Source organism: Artemia sp. Qi Xiang Cuo, chromosome 4 (assembly GCF_049724085.1).
Source record: "Artemia sp. Qi Xiang Cuo chromosome 4, ASM4972408v1, whole genome shotgun sequence".
NCBI classification, from domain to species: domain Eukaryota; kingdom Metazoa; phylum Arthropoda; class Branchiopoda; order Anostraca; family Artemiidae; genus Artemia; species Artemia sp. Qi Xiang Cuo.
In genome coordinates this window covers 4,062,993-4,080,525 of record NC_142797.1, presented here as the reverse complement: position 1 = coordinate 4,080,525, position 17,533 = coordinate 4,062,993, and the positions used below count along the sequence as shown (strand labels likewise).

General features: G+C 33.1%; 1 protein-coding gene across 1 annotated transcript; it reads left to right on the top strand.

The window, feature by feature from the left end:
• Positions 1–313: 313 nt before the first annotated feature.
• On the top strand, positions 314–16,915 carry LOC148952695 (transforming growth factor-beta-induced protein ig-h3-like). The gene is made up of 6 exons (XM_089088047.1): positions 314–437; positions 4,541–4,664; positions 8,465–8,664; positions 12,235–12,427; positions 14,870–15,079; positions 16,777–16,915. The coding sequence occupies exons 1-6, from the start codon at positions 378–380 to the stop codon at positions 16,863–16,865; spliced, it is 876 nt and encodes a 291-aa protein (XP_088944173.1). The 5' UTR covers positions 314–377; the 3' UTR covers positions 16,866–16,915.
• Positions 16,916–17,533: the final 618 nt, after the last annotated feature.

Sequence of the window (17,533 nt, the reverse complement as noted above, 5' to 3'; positions counted from 1 at the left end):
TTTTAATTCTAAACACATCTTGAAATGAATATCCCTCTTTTGGTACATATTTTGCAAATGTTTAGCTTGAGGAGCTTAACTATGTTTTGCTTGCATTAAGCCAGCTTTTATATAACAGTTACATAATTTTGTGTTCATCCATTTCGTAAAATAAACCGCAATTCACGTTTGAGGCCCAAACCTTTCTTTGTTTACATTCATTTAATTTTCTTTCATAATCTCAAGGAATTATTTGTCATTTTCCTGGTTTAAAATAAATATATTAGCTATTCATTATAGCCATTAAATAAAGAACTTTGTACTATCTTATCTACCCAAAGTGACTATAAAACAGCAGAACACAAGAGATTCTACAATCAGTTGATTATACCAACAAGATGAACAAATTGGCAGTTCTTTTGCTCTGTGTATCTGTTGCAGTTGCAACCCCCTTGACTGTAAGTTTAAATATTCTATAGTGTTTTCCCCTAAAGCAATCTAAGGGAACATTATTAAAGACCCGATATTTTAACGAGTTTCTTATGGAGAATTTTCTCCATAGCCCTATTTACTTCTGAACTGGAAATCCCCTGGGAACTAACATTATTACAAAAGCACTCTCGAAGTAAAAAAAAGTCAAATCTTGGCAGGTGTTTGAAAAATAAAGTAAATTTCTAATGCAAAAAATCTAGTTTAACCAAAAGCTGCTATTTGTGAGAAATAAAGCAATAGAAAAATATATTTATTGATGAAAACAAATTTCCACAAAAAATATTTCGAAAACAAGCAAAGAGTGCATTTCTAAGCTAGAATTATTCCTTAGAGGTGTCTGTTGGGTCACTGCTTACGAGGAGATTCCCTTATTATTTGCTTTGTTAAGGCGTAAAGATTGCCGTATGTCTCTCAAGATATCAAAATTTTATTCAAAACGAAATCTCTTTTACAGTATTAGCACTAAATATAACGAACACTTGTAACAGATATATATATGTGTATATATATATATATATTATTTGAAAAAAACTACGTTTTCTAAAGAGTTAAAGAGGCTGAGTTACAAGGTCGAGCCTTAAAATGTACAGGGTTTATGAGGCACTATTGGGGGGCTTCCGCCCCCAAAGCTTCCCGCTTTTACAGCCTTTAAATAAAAAAAAAATTTTAAACTGAAAGTAAGGAGCGACATTAAAACATAAAACGAACAGAAATTATTCCGTATATGAAAGAGGCTGTGCCCTCCTCAACGCCTCGCTCTTTACGCTAAAGTTTTTATTGTTTAAAAAAATATTTGTGATAAAGTCAAACATTATCGTAAAGAGAGAGGCGGTGTGGAGGGCACAGCCACTTTCATTTAAGGACTAATTTAGGTTCGTTTTAAGTTTTAATGTCACTCCTTACTTTCAGTTAAAAATTTCTTTTTTTATTTAAAGGCTGCGAAAGTGGGGGATTTGGGGGGCGGCAGCCCCCCAACTGTGCCTCCTAATCCCTGTACGTTTTAAGGTTCGACCTTGTAACTCAGCTCTTTAGAAAACGTAGTTTTTTTTCAAATAATTTCTGCACGTTTTTGTACAGTTTATTACTTATTATTGCTTGACTAACTGTTAGCTGATCGTGTCAGGAGTTGAAGTTGGGGGGCTGCCGCCCCCAAACCCCCCGCTCTTGAACATTCTTGTGTTAAGGCTTTTAATTCCTGAATACTCAAATCACGTCGTACAGGGTGCCTCCTAATCCCTGTACGTTTTAAGGTTCGAACTTGTGACTCAGCCTCTTTAACAACCCCCCCAACTGTGCCTCCTAATCCCTGTACGTTTTAAGGGTTGACCTTGTAACTCAGCCTCTTTAACTCTTTAGAAAACGTAGTTTTTTTCAAATAATACACATAAACAGGTAAGACATGCTTTGTTATGAAAATTGACGCGCAGATATTTTCATAACAAAGCATGTCTAACCTGTTTATATGTATTATTTGAAAAAAACTAAGGTTTTTCGTAAATGTAAATTCGGGGGATAATTTTTTCGGTCTGAAAATATCAAAAGGCCCTAACAGGTCGAATTCTGCTTTGAATGAGTCCTCATTCAACCGGATCCGTTGCCAACTGTGGCCTGTAGGCGTGGCTAAGAAAAAAAAAGAAATGATGATGAATTTTAAGTGGCTATATTTGGTTTTTTGAAAACAGGGAAGGAGTGATCGGATTGAGCTGAAATTTCGAGGATAAGCTCGCGGGCCCTAGGAAAGCTTAACCTCTAAATTTCAGCCCAATCAAACAACGTTAAAGGGGGGCTGTGGTGGGAGGGTCGAAACTTCCGGCCCAGTTTACCCCATGAAGATAAAGTCGGAAGAGGATGAAATTTTGCAAGTTTCTTAGTTTGAGCTTGGGCTACAAAATGCAATTACCGCCGTCTCTCTGCGACCTCTAGGACCTGAAATCGCTTAAAATTGTGGTGGGTCGCCTCTTTATAGAGGCACAAGTGTGCCTCCTTGATATATATATACAACAAAATATTTATGGGATTATAAAATAAATACTAGAAAATCTGTAGTGGTACTTATTCACCCAGAGAAAAAAAGAGAGAAATTTGGTGAAATATTTGAATCTTTTAGAATTAAATAAAAAAAAACAAGTTTTTTTAACTGAAAGTAAGGAGCGACATTAAAACTTAAAATTTTGTTCTAACGTAACTTACGAATTAACTTACGTAACGAATTTCTATACTCGTATGTTTTATTATATATATTAGGGAGTTTGCCCCCTAGTCGATACCTTACTCTTTACGCTAAAGCTCGAATTTTGTTCGAATCACAAACCCCTGAATCACAAAGGCCGGTTAATTAGAATAGATAGCTCTTTTGAAACTTCTAAAAAAAACTTTAGCGAAAACGGTGAGGTATTGACTAGGGGGCGAACTCCCTCATATACGTAATAATTTCTGTTTGTTTTATGTTTAATGTTGCTCCTTACTTTCAGTTGAAAAAAACAGTTTTTTTATTTAATTTCTGATCGTTTTTTAAATAATGCTGGGAATCCGGCACCCCCTTCATAGAAATGTCCATTCCCCCAAGGAAACATCCTCCATGGAAGGGTCCTCCTCCGTAACCCCCCCCCCCCATCAGAAAACAATCCCTCCTGAAACGTCTTTATACTTCCCATTCACCAATACTATATGTAAACAATAGGCAAAGTTCATAACTTCCAGCTCTTTCCCCGGGAACTGTGGGGGATTAAGTCATCCTCAAAGACATATTTATTAAACTTTTGACTATGCTGAACAAAATGGCTATCTCAAAATTTTGATTGGGTGACTTTGGGAAAAAAATGAGCGGGGGAGGGGGCCAAGTTGCCCTCGAATTATTTTTGGTCCCTTAAAGAGGAAATTAGTTTCCTCTTTATCATAAACCTTTTAATATTTTATCGACCTAAAATCCAATTTTGGGTATCGCAAGCTAAATGTTCTGTAGAAGGGCAAGGACAATATTCAAGGTCAATACTCTGTAGAAGGTCAAGTTATCTTGCTAAAAAAGATGAATTTCAGATTTGACTTTGCTACATCAAATTTCGTTGTCTTCATTAGTTTTCACAATAATAATGATTTCATTGCAAACCAGTATGAAAAAAAATATATTTTGTATTAATCCCCTTCAATCTAATACACGGCCGTATCATAGTCAAGCTTTTCAATAAGAAAAGCCAAGATTTTTCAATGATATTGGGGTTTTCTTGGTTTTCTGTCACACTTGTATTATAGAAGCGGATAATTAAAGTGACAAGGAATGGTTTTGGGAAGCTTGTGTACAACACTGCTGCGCTCTCAACTATTCTCTACTAATACTGTGTCTTCATATCTTTTTTCCAGAGTTACTTCACTAATAAAAGCACCTACTGTTCCAAGATTTTATCATTCTTGTTTGAAAAAATTGTGCCTTAAACCTCATCATTCAATGACAAATCTATTGCTAGTGATTTTTTACATACACCGGAATCTGTATGTTTAAAATGAGAAAGCTTCAAAGCTGTTCAACTTTTTGGCACCAATGAGGCTGTGTCAAAAGCAGTCTTAAGTGTTAATAAGATTCATTCTGAAACAAGTGATTTTGCGACAAGCAAGCTATCACTTGAACCAAAAGAGCAAGACACTCATATCATTGATCTCATTGGTATCAGTTCTATCCTTTTGCCAAGCCATAATTATAATATCAAACATGAAGTTTTTGAGAGAAGTGCCTAAATTTGCTAAAAAAAAAAGTTGCTAAAAAAAAAGTTGGACATGATACAATTGGGAATTTAGTCATTTGTAAGGCTGTAATCACTGTCATGACTGTCATGACTGCAATGACTGTAATGAGTGTAATGACTTTCATAAGGATGTAATGACTACAAGTAGTCAATTGTAAGGCTTATTCTATCGAAAAATGTGATTCTAGTCCGGGCATAAGCATCAAACACTCTGAAAACAAACCTATATAAAAGGGTATTTTCTTTCTAGTAGTGTAGAATCAATTATTCTACAGTTTTTTCCCAAGGGAAGATTTTGACTTTTTTTTATTCTGACCATGTACAATTTTTAGAAAGTCAAGGTGAGTCGTCAGACAAAAGCTGGTACTCTTCTCCAAACGTTGGAAGAAGCTGGATGCTTTGTTATGGTGGATCTGTATACCCAGGCCAACTACCTTGACGTTTTGACTGGAACTGGTAATCAATTAATCTAAGATTTTCATCACTTTAATAGCCTATTCTCAATAGTTTACAAGCTTTGATTCCAAACATTTACTAAATATGTATTTTGTAGTTTTAAATTTAAAGGGAATCACATAGTGGTACAGTAATGATAATTTTTAGTCTCCAGTAATGAGCAATTGGTAGACAGCTCTACGAGATAGATTTTATTCCTTATTCAACACAATTACTATGGTTAAAATATTAGAAGGCCTTAGAATCTTCTTAGCAAGTTAAAATAATATTATAAAAGGATATAATTTGTCTCAATTTTGGGGTTTAAGGACTTTTCGTAACCCTGAATCCCCCTATGTTACATAAAATAACACCAGGTGCTTCTGTGCTTCTATTAGATAGAAAATTGTTTGCTTGTATTTCGTTTTAGTTATTCATGTACGGTGAGCCAAAATCAAAGCTGCTTTAATTCAAAAATGTTCAGAAACTAAATAAAAAAAGTTTTCTTAACTGAAAGTAAGAAGTGACATTAAAACTTAGAACGAACAGAAATTATCCCGTATATGAAAGGGGCTGTCCCCTTCTCAACGCCTCGCTCTTTACGTTAAAGTTTTTTATTGTTTAAAAAAATAAAGTTGTGAGAAAGAGTCGAACTTTAGTGTAAAGAGCAAGGCGTTGAGGAGGGGTCATTAGAATCAATAGCTATGATGAAGACCCCCCAAACTATCAGAAAAAAATCCCCCTTGAAAACTTCTGTATACTTCCCTATATCAATATACCAATCTTCTGTATACCAATACTATATGTAAACATTCGGCAAATTTCATAGCTTTCAGACCTTCCCCCGGGGACTGTGGGGGATTAAGTTATCCTCAAAGACATAGTTATTGTATATTTCGACCATTCTGAACAAAATGGCTATCTCAAAATTTTTATCGGTTGACTTTGGGAAAAAATGAGCGTGGAAGAGGGCCTAGTTGCCTTCCAACTTTTTGGTCACTTAAAAAGGGCACTGGAACTTTTAATTTCCGTTTGAATGAGCCCTCCCGTGATATTTTAGGACCACTGAGTCGATACGATTACCCTTGGAAAAAAAAACAAATAAACGCGCATCCGTGATCTTTCTTCTGGCAAAAAAAAAATACAAAATTCCACATTTATGCTGATAGGAGCTTAAAACTTCTATGGTAGGGTTCACTGATACGCGGAATCTAATGGTGTGATTTTCAGTCAAGTTCTATAACGTTTAGGGGGTGTTTTCACCTTTTTTCGAAAACAAGGCAAATTTTCTCTGGTGCGTAACGTTTGATGGGTAAGACTAAACTTGATGAAACTTATATTTTTGAAATCAGCATAAAAATAAATTCATTTGATGTATCTCTTGGTATCAAAATTCCCTTTTTTAAGGTTGAGCTTGGTCGTTCGTTACTTACAGTTCGTTACCACGAACTGTTTGATCAAACAAGGAACCAATTCTTGTATCAAGACGTAGAAAAAAATAGATGAAAACGTATAAGAATTTAAATTAAATCACATAAAATTCATTAACGATTTGGACCTTATTGTCAAATATGTAACATTTATTTGAAAGAACCCGAAAGGTAGTAAATGCTGTAAAATTATATATGAAATGAGCAACAATAAAAAAAAATTATACAGGGAACACGATGATTAAATTGAAACAAGTTAGGGTTAGTAGAACAATGAAGTCCAAAAAAAGGGTCTGAAGCTCGACAAATCAGATTTTTATGAGAAGACTCCGTCACAGGGAGAGCAAGTTGTAACAAAATTGATGGTAAAGACTATCTAAAAAGACATTACTTTTTCAACGCATAAACTGAGGACCGACTTCTTACTGCCCAAACTGGTCTGAAGCTCGACAAATCGGATTTTTATGAGAACACTCCGTCACAGGGTGAGCAAGTTGTAACAAAATTGATGGTAAAGACTATCTAAAAAGACATTACTTTTTAAACGCATAAATTGAGGACCGACTTCTTACTGCCCAAACTGGTCTGAAGCTCGACAAATCGGATTTTTATGAGAAGACTACGTCACAGGGAGAGCAAGTTGTAACAAAATTGATGGTAAAGACTATCTAAAAAGACATTACTTTTTAAACGCATAAATTGAGGACCGACTTCTTACTGCCCAAACTGGTCTGAAGCTCGACAAATCGGATTTTTATGAGAAGACGTCGTCACAGGGAGAGCAAGCTGTGACAAAATTGATGGTAAAGACTATCTAAAAAGACATTACTTTTTAAACGCATAAATTGAGGACCGACTTCTTACTGCCCAAACTGGTCTGAAGCTCGACAAATCGGATTTTTATGAGAAGACTACGTCACAGGGAGAGCAAGCTGTTACAAAATTGATGGTAAAGACTATCTAAAAAGACATTACTTTTTAAACGCATAAATTGAGGACCGACTTCTTACTGCCCAAACTGGTCTGAAGCTCGACAAATCGGATTTTTATGAGACGACGTCGTCACAGGGAGAGCAAGCTGTGACAAAATTGATGGTAAAGACTATCTAAAAAGACATTACTTTTTAAACGCATAAATTGAGGACCGACTTCTTACTGCCCAAACTGGTCTGAAGCTCGACAAATCGGATTTTTATGAGAAGACGTCGTCACAGGGAGAGCAAGCTGTGACAAAATTGATGGTAAAGACTATCTAAAAAGACATTACTTTTTAAACGCATAAATTGAGGACCGATTTCTTACTGGCCAAACTTTGGTTAATTTAGCTTGTTCTGTCAAATGTGTCATCACTGCATTAACAAGGATTAAATAATTGGTGAACGTTGATACATATGAAGACCTTTTTAATGGTATTCCACTGTCTCATCTTTTGAATTGTCAGTAGTTTTAGACAACACAATTCACTTTTTTTTAGAAGCTTTGGATTTCACATTTTCGTCAGCAAGCACTAGCAAGACTATGTCTGAGTGCTTACGATCGTTGCGTGTTATTTTGTGCTAAGGTTTAGGCTTCTAACTAAAGGTGACTTAAAGAGGGTCGACATAAATTATTATCCCTATTGTATTGTATCTATTTTTTACGGTCATTACGGAACTGGAGGTTAAATAGTCAGTATCTTGCAATAGATATTGTTTTCTCTGTGAGAATACTGAGTTCAGGTGCCAATCCGTCTTACAACAAGCAATCGCCATATGGGCCTCTTTTGATTTTATATGTTTTCTTTTCGTTTATTTTGCCCAATGTGTGTTTAGATCCAAGTAGTCTTTATATCTAATGTTTATCCCTAGTTACAACCACCAGCATATTTAAAAGGACTCCTCAAATACGCCCTTATAAACTTTTAAGAAAATGTTTACCTCTCCACACATCCTTGTCACCTGCCCACTTAAATTCCTGAAACATTTACTCATGGATATAGTTCTTGATCAGCTAAATTAGTTCCTTAGAATCATCGTCATCCCTAACACCCATTTCACTTCTCAATAATATTTGCTCGTTTAACAGTCAATTCTACACCGAATAGTTCCTTAGAATCTTCGTCATCTCTAACACCCATTTCGCTTCTCAATAATATTTGCTCGTTTAAAAGTCAAGTCTACATCTTATTAACTTGCTGCTGATATAACTTTACGTAAATATATATACTCCATCCACAGATAATCACCTTCGTGCGCATTCCTGGATATCTCTGCTATCGGATTCCAGAATATCTCTGTAGAAGGCAGCCTCTACTCCCGCGATTAGTTATCACTAACAAGTCACTCAGCCATGATTTATCCGAAAGCCTCATATGTCAACAACCCTAATTAAAACAAGATATTTTGTTTTCAGACGTTTACACAGTTTTTGCACCTGAGGATGCATCATTTGACCAAGCCTTGCTGGACAGCCTTTTGGCTGATGCTGACCTCCTCACCAATTTTTTGAACTACCACATGGTTGCTGCTAGTGTCACCTCTGATGCTCTTCAGAACGATGTCACTGTCGCTACTGTTCAAGGATCAACTATTCGCACCAATATCTATGGACAGGTAAAGAAAATGTGTAGTCTTTAAACAGATATAATTAAAGGTTAACAGAACGATTTTCGATTTCAGGGTTTTTGTAATATATTTAAATGATAATAAGTATCTATGGAAAAGGTTGCCAAGACCCCAGAAATTTTCAATTTACTCCAACGACGAAGTTTCCTTTGGTATAGAAAAAAAAATACTTCTAAGTGATAAATTTTAACTGCTTAATAGATTCGGTGCCTTTTTAAATCATAAACACCAGAAACCTTAGTTTTGTGGTACAATTTTTACTCAAGTGGCTTACATTCGTTTGGAGAAAGCTTTCACATTGAGCCAACATCATCGTGGATGGCATAGATTGCATGGCACACACATGTCACTTAATCTTGAGTGTTTGATACCCATCCATCTAATCCAGTGCTGAGGGTTTTATTTACTTTATATATGTGGTGAATGTTCAGTTAGAAACAAAATCTATATAGATAAGATCTATATAGAAACAAAATCATGAACTTAGGAGGTTAAAATTTCTTACGTCATTTGCTTTTAATTCTTATGCATAAAAATTCATAGTAGATTATATTTCGTAGGACTACTTTAACTCAATTGTGTGTACAGAAGGAGGGCTCCATATAAAACTTGACTCATCAAATCGAACGAAACAAAATTCATACTTTTTAAGGATGTAAGCTTTATTAAAACTTAATAAGCCTATCTCCAGTATAAAGCACAAGAAGTGGAGTTTTTTTTCTAAATTTATGGGAAAGAAGGTTTCAGCTTTTAGCTCTCAATCATTTATTCGAAACAAAATCAATCATATAGAAACAAAATCATGAACTTAGGAGGTTACAATTTCTTACGTCATTTGCTTTTAATTCTTATGCATAAAAATTCATAGTAGATTATATTTCGTAGGACTACTTTAACTCAATTGTGTGTACAGAAGGAGGGCTCCATATAAAACTTGACTCATCAAATCAAACGAAACAAAATTCATACTTTATAATGATGTAAGCTTTATTAAAACTTAATAAGCCTATCTCCAGTATAAAGCACAAGAAGTGGAGTTTTTTTCTAAATTTCTGGGAAAGAAGGTTTCAGCTTTTAGCTCTCAATCATTTATTCGAAACAAAATCAATCATGTAGAAACAAAATCATGAACTTAGGAGGTTACAATTTCTTACGTCATTTGCTTTTAGTTCTTATTCATAAAAATTCATAGTAGATTATATTTCGTAGGACTACTTTAACTCAATTGTGTGTACAGAAGGAGGGCTCCATATAAAACTTGACTCATCAAATCAAACGAAACAAAATTCATACTTTTTAATGATTTAAGCTTTATTAAAACTTAATAAGCCTATCTCCAGTATAAAGCACAAGAAGTGGAGTTTTTTTTCTAAATTTCTGGGAAAGAAAGTTTCAGCTTTTAGCTCTCAATCATTTATTCGAAACAAAATCAATCATATAGAAACAAAATCATGAACTTAGGAGGTTACAATTTCTTACGTCATTTGCTTTTAGTTCTTATTCATAAAAATTCATAGTAGATTATATTTCGTAGGACTACTTTAACTCAATATTGTGTACAGAAGGAGGGCTCCATATAAAACTTGACTCAACAAATCAAACGAAACAAAATTCATACTTTTTAATGATGTAAGCTTTATTAAAACTTAATAAGCCTATCTCCAGTATAAAGCACAAGAAGTAGAGTTTTTTTTCTAAATTTCTGGGAAAGAAGGTTTCAGCTTTTAGCTCTCAATCATTTATTCGAAACAAAATCAATCATATAGAAACAAAGTCATGAACATAGGAGGTTACAATTTCTTACGTCATTTGCTTTTAATTCTTATGCATAAAAATTCATAGTAGATTATATTTCGTAGGACTACTTTAACTCAATTGTGTGTACAGAAGGAGGGCTCCATATAAAACTTGACTCATCAAATCAAACAAAACAAAATTCATACTTTTTAATGATGTAAGCCTTATTAAAACTTAATAAGCCTATCTCCAGTATAAAGCACAAGAAGTGGAGTTTTTTTTCTAAATTTATGGGAAAGAAGGTTTCAGCTTTTAGCTCTCAATCATTTATTCGAAACAAAATCAATCATATAGAAACAAAATCATGAACTTAGGAGGTTACAATTTCTTACGTCATTTGCTTTTAGTTCTTATTCATACAAATTCATAGTAGATTATATTTCGTAGAACTACTTTAACTCAATTGTGTGTACAGAATAAGGGCTCCATATAAAACTTGACTCATCAAATCAAACGAAACAAAATTCATACTTTTTAATGATGTAAGCTTTATTAAAACTTAATAAGCCTATCTCCAGTATAAAGCACAAGAAGTGGAGTTTTTTTTCTAAATTTCTGGGAAAGAAGGTTTCAGCTTTTAGCTCTCAATCATTTATTCAAAACAAAATCAATCATATAGAAACAAATATAGAAACAAAATCATGAACTTAGGAGGTTACAATTTCTTACGTCATTTGCTTTTAGTTCTTATTCATAAAAATTCATAGTAGATTATATTTCGTAGGACTACTTTAACTCAATATTGTGTACAGAAGGAGGGCTCCATATTAAACTTGACTCATCAAATCGAACGAAACAAAATTCATACTTTCTGATGATGTAAGCTTTATTAAAACTTAATAGGCCTATCTCCAGTATAAAGCACAAGAAGTGGAGTTTTTTTCTAAATTTCTGGGAAAGAAGGTTTCAGCTTTTAGCTCTCAATCATTTATTCGAAACAAAATCAATCATATAGAAACAAAATCATGAACTTAGGAGGTTACAATTTCTTACGTCATTTGCTTTTAGTTCTTATTCATAAAAATTCATAGTAGATTATATTTCGTAGGACTACTTTAACTCAATATTGTGTACAGAAGGAGGGCTCCATATAAAACTTGACTCATTAAATCGAACGAAACAAAATTCATACTTTTTAATGATGTAAGTTTTATTAAAACTTAATAAGCCTATCTCCAGTATAAAGTACAAGAAGTGGAGTTTTTTTCTAAATTTCTGGGAAAGAAGGTTTCAGCTTTTAGCTCTCAATCATTTATTCGAAACAAAATCAATCATATAGAAACAAAATCATGAACTTAGGAGGTTACAATTTCTTACGACATTTACTTTTAGTTCTTATTCATAAAAATTCATAGTAGATTATATTTCGTAGGACTACTTTAACTCAATTGTGTGTACAGAAGGAGGGCTCCATATAAAATTTGGCTCCATCTAATCGAACAAAACAAAATTTATACTTTCTCATGATGTAAGCTTTATTAAAACTTAATAAGCCTATCTCCAGTATAAATCACAAGAAGTGAAGTTTTTTTTCTAAATTGCTGGGAAAGAAGGTTTCAGCTTTAAGCTCTCAATCATTTATTTGGATCTCTTACCCAAGCTCTAGAGGCTATGGCAAGACCACCACATCAGTCCTAAATAGTTTGGCCACACAAAATAGAATGTTTATAACAGACGAGATAAGGCGATCCCTTAAGGTAGCGTATCACCTTAAGAATAATGTTTATTTTCACCTACCAATCAAAAATTCAATTTTCTCAGATTGCCACTATCAATGGAGCTTCCGTCACAACTGCCGATCTGATGGCAGATAATGGTGTCGTCCATGTGATCAGTCGACCAAATCAAATTCCAGCTGGAAATATCCCCGAGGTTCTCACTGCTGACGCTGAGGGTAGATTCTCAACTCTTTTGACTGCTGTGGGAGTTGCTGGCCTAGGAGACACTTTATCTGGTAAGCATTTGTTTATTCTTTATGTGGTAATTTAATTATCAAGATTATATTTTGTAAACCAGGTTGTAGAGTAATTATTTTTAATTACTTTTGCATGTGATTTATTTTATTTATTGCACTTTCGATTTTATTTGTTTAATTTTCTGTTACATTAAATATTCATTGTTTATTTTGATTAAAATTTAGTTCTCAATTTACATCATTTGTTTATTCGGTTTTTTATGTCTCCATCACTCTTTTTTTTCAATCCCTTTAAATATTATTTCTCGCATTTACATTTGGACTGCTAATACAAAGAGTGACTTTCTGAAAATAAAGAAGCAATAAACATAAATAATTGTTTACATATCTGGAAGAAATCCTGAAAATAAATTACGGGGTACAATAAAACCTTTTGTCTTTTAGTCGTTTTATTATCAGTAACAGGAAATGCCATATAACTAATTAGTAACAATGCAATATTGTCAATAACAAATATAATATCAAATAATCTAGCAAGCTCCAATTCCTTTTGGTCTCCTTTATGTGAACTCTGAACTCTGTCGCAATTTTAGGTATTTTGTCACGCAAACGCAATATCAGGTCGCTGAAGACTAACACAGGGCTCCTGAATCTAAATTTCAAATTAATTCTATTTTTTATTATTATTATTTTATTTTAAGTAGAACTAAAAATTAACTCTATATTTGTTGAGTTTTTTCTGCTACGTTTTTACTAGCATTTTGCTCCTATTTTCATCTCACCAGGAAATTACAAAAATTAAATAGACAAGAATTGTAACCACTGGAAAAATACATCCATGAAAATTTGCTCTCAAATAGAGTAATTTTTTTAATCTTATTAAAGAAAAAAAATATATTGTTATTATATACCTTTGCGTTAAAAAGTATGATGTAAATCCATTGCTTTATTTTCGTGACGTTATCATTTACTTTTTTTAGCCAATTACACTATTCCTTAAGCTTAAGGGCTGGAGAAACGTAGCTTTTTCAGCACCGATTAATCCAATCCGCGCCAATTTGCAAGGAAAACGGTGCCGATCTAGGCTTGAAAAGTTTCTAGTTTTTGACATCGATTTACAAAAACGGCGCCGAATTTCATCATAATGATCAGAGAAAAAATCCTCAATCGTTTCTTTCTCTTCAAAATGAAGAAAACTGAATAATAATAATAATAGTTAGTTATTTAATAACTAAAGAATTTCTTAATTTAATAGTGAAAGAACTTAAAAACTTTATTAAAATTCCTTTAATGCAATACAAATTTTAAGAATAAAAAGCTTAATAATAGCAGTAAAGAACTTAATAATAATAATAATAGCAGAACCATATGATAAGTTGAGATCAATCGTGCAACTGTTGATAACCTACAGTTGACTATTGATGTCCATGATCTTTGGTTTTGAAAATCTCGCGCAAAAGACATTGTCTTGTCCTCTGTGTTGCTGAACTCGGGGCCCGAAAAAAGCTACGTGTTTCTAGCCCTTTATGTCATAAAGAAGGCGAAATAGCCACGCCGTTCTGTCCGTTCTGGTAATTACTGTTGGTATGTCGAATTCTGAGGTAGTAAAGCAAACACAAAACATGATTTTTTTTCTATAAAGTTGAAATTAATCTAGAAGAGTGAAAAATTTCAGAGTCACACTGTTTCTTTACATGTAAATTATCTGTCTTTTTTGTTCTTTTGCTTACCATATACACGCATGAATGTAAGAAGTTTTAATGCAGTTTTTGGGGCTATATTGATAGGTTATTAAACATTACAAGTAAGTAGGGAGTTTAGGCAAGAACTATAAAGAACCTTCATCCCACCTAATTATAACTCCTCGTCTGTTGCAGAAAGTTTATTTTTTCCTTTTCCTTTTTTTATTATTATACAGATTTCAGAATCAGCGATGCTTTTGCCATTTTTCTGGTAGCTTTTTGTAGACTTTTTTCCCTACTTCTTACTAACTACTTATAGAATAAATTCACCAGTTTCTTGGATTAATTTATAAAACCTGTTGAGAACTGCAAAATATCAAATAATTAATTAATTTAAAGAAGTTAGGGTTATTTATGCTATTTAAAGACCTTGGAATTTTATCCGGGTTCGCATTTGTTCCTTATAGCTCTTTTTTATTCTTTATATCCATTTTAGTATTTATATTTTATTTATAATATTCATTGTATTATCATGTTAAGTGCATTTCAGCTCAATGTGTCATAAATTAATCATTACCTTAATAGCATGCTCATATTCAAACTAACTGTAAAAAGAGATAATTCCTATTAACGATTATTTGCTTAGCTCCCAAGAATAATGCTGTGGAGGAAACAAAAATATATAACAAAGAAGAAGAAACAGCTTACCAAATGAGGTTTAGTGTAATAAATCTTTGATTACTAGTCTGTCAGACTTAATGTTCTGGATAATATAATAATCCTATTCTTCATATTTCAGGCGAAGGCCCGTTCACTCTTTTCGCTCCAACCAATGCCGCTTTCGATGCCCTCCCAGAAGGTGTCCTTGATAGCCTGCTTGCTGACCCAGCAGCTCTAGGTCAAGTTCTTCTTGGTCATGTTGTTACTTCTACTGTCTTCGGTGCTGGAGTTGCAAGTGGGGAAGTCCCGTCTGCTGCTGGAGATAATATTCTAATTGTTGTCAATGCAAGTAAGTGTTACTTTTGTACAAATTAAGTTTTTGTTTTTTAATTGTTAAAACATAATTTTTTAAATTTTGGCGATATAAAAAATACATATACTTAGTATGATTGGATATAAAACTAAAAACCTGTTAAAATTCTGTTTTATGGAAAGTCCACTTGACAATAGGTTTTTCAAGGTAATTGTCCTTTCTAAAGCAAATAAATAGAAAATTAATTAGTTAATTTTTATTGACATTTGCACTTAGTATTTGGTCTTTATGAAAATGTAGGCCTACGTTTATTGTGAATATTTAAAATACGTGTTTACTTATGATTAATAAAAAAAACTTTTCGAAAAAGAAGTTTTTCAAAGAAAACTAAAGGCCTCATTAAACTTAAGATCAGAAGAAATAAAAAAAACAAAAAATAATTCAAAATCAAAACGACAAGAAATTACTATTAAAGGATAAATGAAACTAAAACGAACAGAAATTAAATGAACCATCATAGTAAAAGACGTAAAATACGTACCAATATAAATGAATAAATAAAACTTAAGGCGAATAAAACTTAAATTGAATACGCAAATTAAGCTTAACATGAATAAAAATCACTATAAAAAAGAGTTTGGGCACTGCCTCTTTTCCTAACTCTAAAAGTCTAAAATCTGCTGCGTCATTGGCACTTTACTAAAATCTATATGTGTGTTGACCAGTCTTGGAAAGAACTGATAGATAAAACCAAAATCAACATAAAATCAAATTGGAAAGTAAGACAGTCAAATTACCAACTATAGTGGAAATGAAATCTAATGGTTTTAAGTACCACCAACATTACAACACCGAAATTACCAACAACAGTGGAAATGAAATCTACTGATTTAAAATGGTTAAGTGGAAACTTAGACAACATATTAGAAAAAAATAATTCGGGAACACAATTTACAATTAAATAAAACTTCACATACAGTTCTCCAGTTGTATGCAGTAACGGTTTGTGCAGTTATTTGCAGTAAAGTTAAAAAATTGATAAAATGATAAGCTATAAATACATGATACAAAACAAATTGAGAAGGTATAGTTACCCTTTGAAGGTTTTGTATGTCTTGAGGATCAAAATATTATTAATGTCTGGATTCCTATGGACTAAAAGCGTCAGAAATGAAATCTCTCATTTGTCGAGACAAAGACTCTCACACGTACAAGTTTGTTTTATTTCCCCCGGGTGGGCCTTATCCATCCAATAGTAGTAAATTATCGCGATTACTGACCCGACTGATAATCTGAACATAGAGTGTTCCTCATGAGTACCAAAATAGATCAAGTTTTAGGAAAGTATGGATTTAGCCTGTTGTCCTGCAATCAGTCAATTTCGCCAGAGCAGGGCTAAATATTATTGAATCAAAATAATGAAAACTATTGGATAGGGTTTACACACTCTCCAAGCTTTAAAAACACCATACTGAAACGCGCCATTACGAATGTAATTACGAACAAGAGTTTATTATATTTTCCTTGTTATTAAAAAATATATTTTAAACTGAATTCTAAAATATCTATAAAAAAGTTAGGATGGATTATCAGGCTCTCAGAAGATAGATTTTTCTTTTCGTCATAAATGATATGGAGTTATCTAATGCCTTTAAGTGAATATGTTGTAAAAAAAAACTATACCATTGCTTACTCTCCTTTGTTAATTATGTCATCACTTATTATCTTTGCAGATGGCATCCAAGTCGACGGTGCTAACGTCATCGAGGCCGATCTTGTTGCCTTCAATGGTGTCGTACACGTTATTGATGCTGTTATATAAGCAGTTTATTTGATGTTTTTGTAACCTACTTTAATAAAAATGTGCACCTATTTCCTCGTTTGTTTATTTTAGATCTTTATTGTTTGGCTCAAAGAAACTACATAAGAACATATTCATAGGGCCATAATTTGCACAAATTGGACTGTTCCTGGTAATTAACGATGAACTAAAAGCGGCCGGATTTCAACAGAGGCCAAAGCCCTGAAATACTGAATTTTGATAAGAACCAGTCTGCTTTTGATGGTGATTCCTAATAATGCAAAGTCAGTTAGGTTTAAAAGTGAACAAAGCCTATTGGTATAGATTATTTCAGAAAAAGGGAAAAACACCCGTACAAAGGAGAATGATCTTAATAGAAATTAAATATAAAAACAAGTTTTCTCAAATGAAAGTAAAGAAGGAAAGTAAAAATTACAACAAAACGGAAATTATTACCCTAAGCGAGTCAAGATGCCCCTCACTCAACTCCCCGCTTTTTATACTAAACTTTTATAGTACTTTCAAAATTCTTCTTATTTCAGTTCAACGGCCCTTGTGTGAGCAGTCATTCTTGAAGAATTTGGAAAAAAAGGTCAAAATGTGGCGTAAAAAGCGAATGTCGAGGACGTGGCACCCCTCCTCCTATTTGGAATACTTAATATTCGTTTCAATTTTTATTGTCACTCTTT

Coding starts and splice junctions, on each gene's coding strand:
- LOC148952695 (XM_089088047.1), top strand. CDS start 378: ATGAACAAATTGGCAGTTCTTTTGCTCTGTGTATCTGTTGCAGTTGCA. Junction 438..4,540: donor CAGTTGCAACCCCCTTGACT/GTAAGTTTAAAT, acceptor TACAATTTTTAG/AAAGTCAAGGTGAGTCGTCA. Junction 15,080..16,776: donor TCTAATTGTTGTCAATGCAA/GTAAGTGTTACT, acceptor TTATCTTTGCAG/ATGGCATCCAAGTCGACGGT.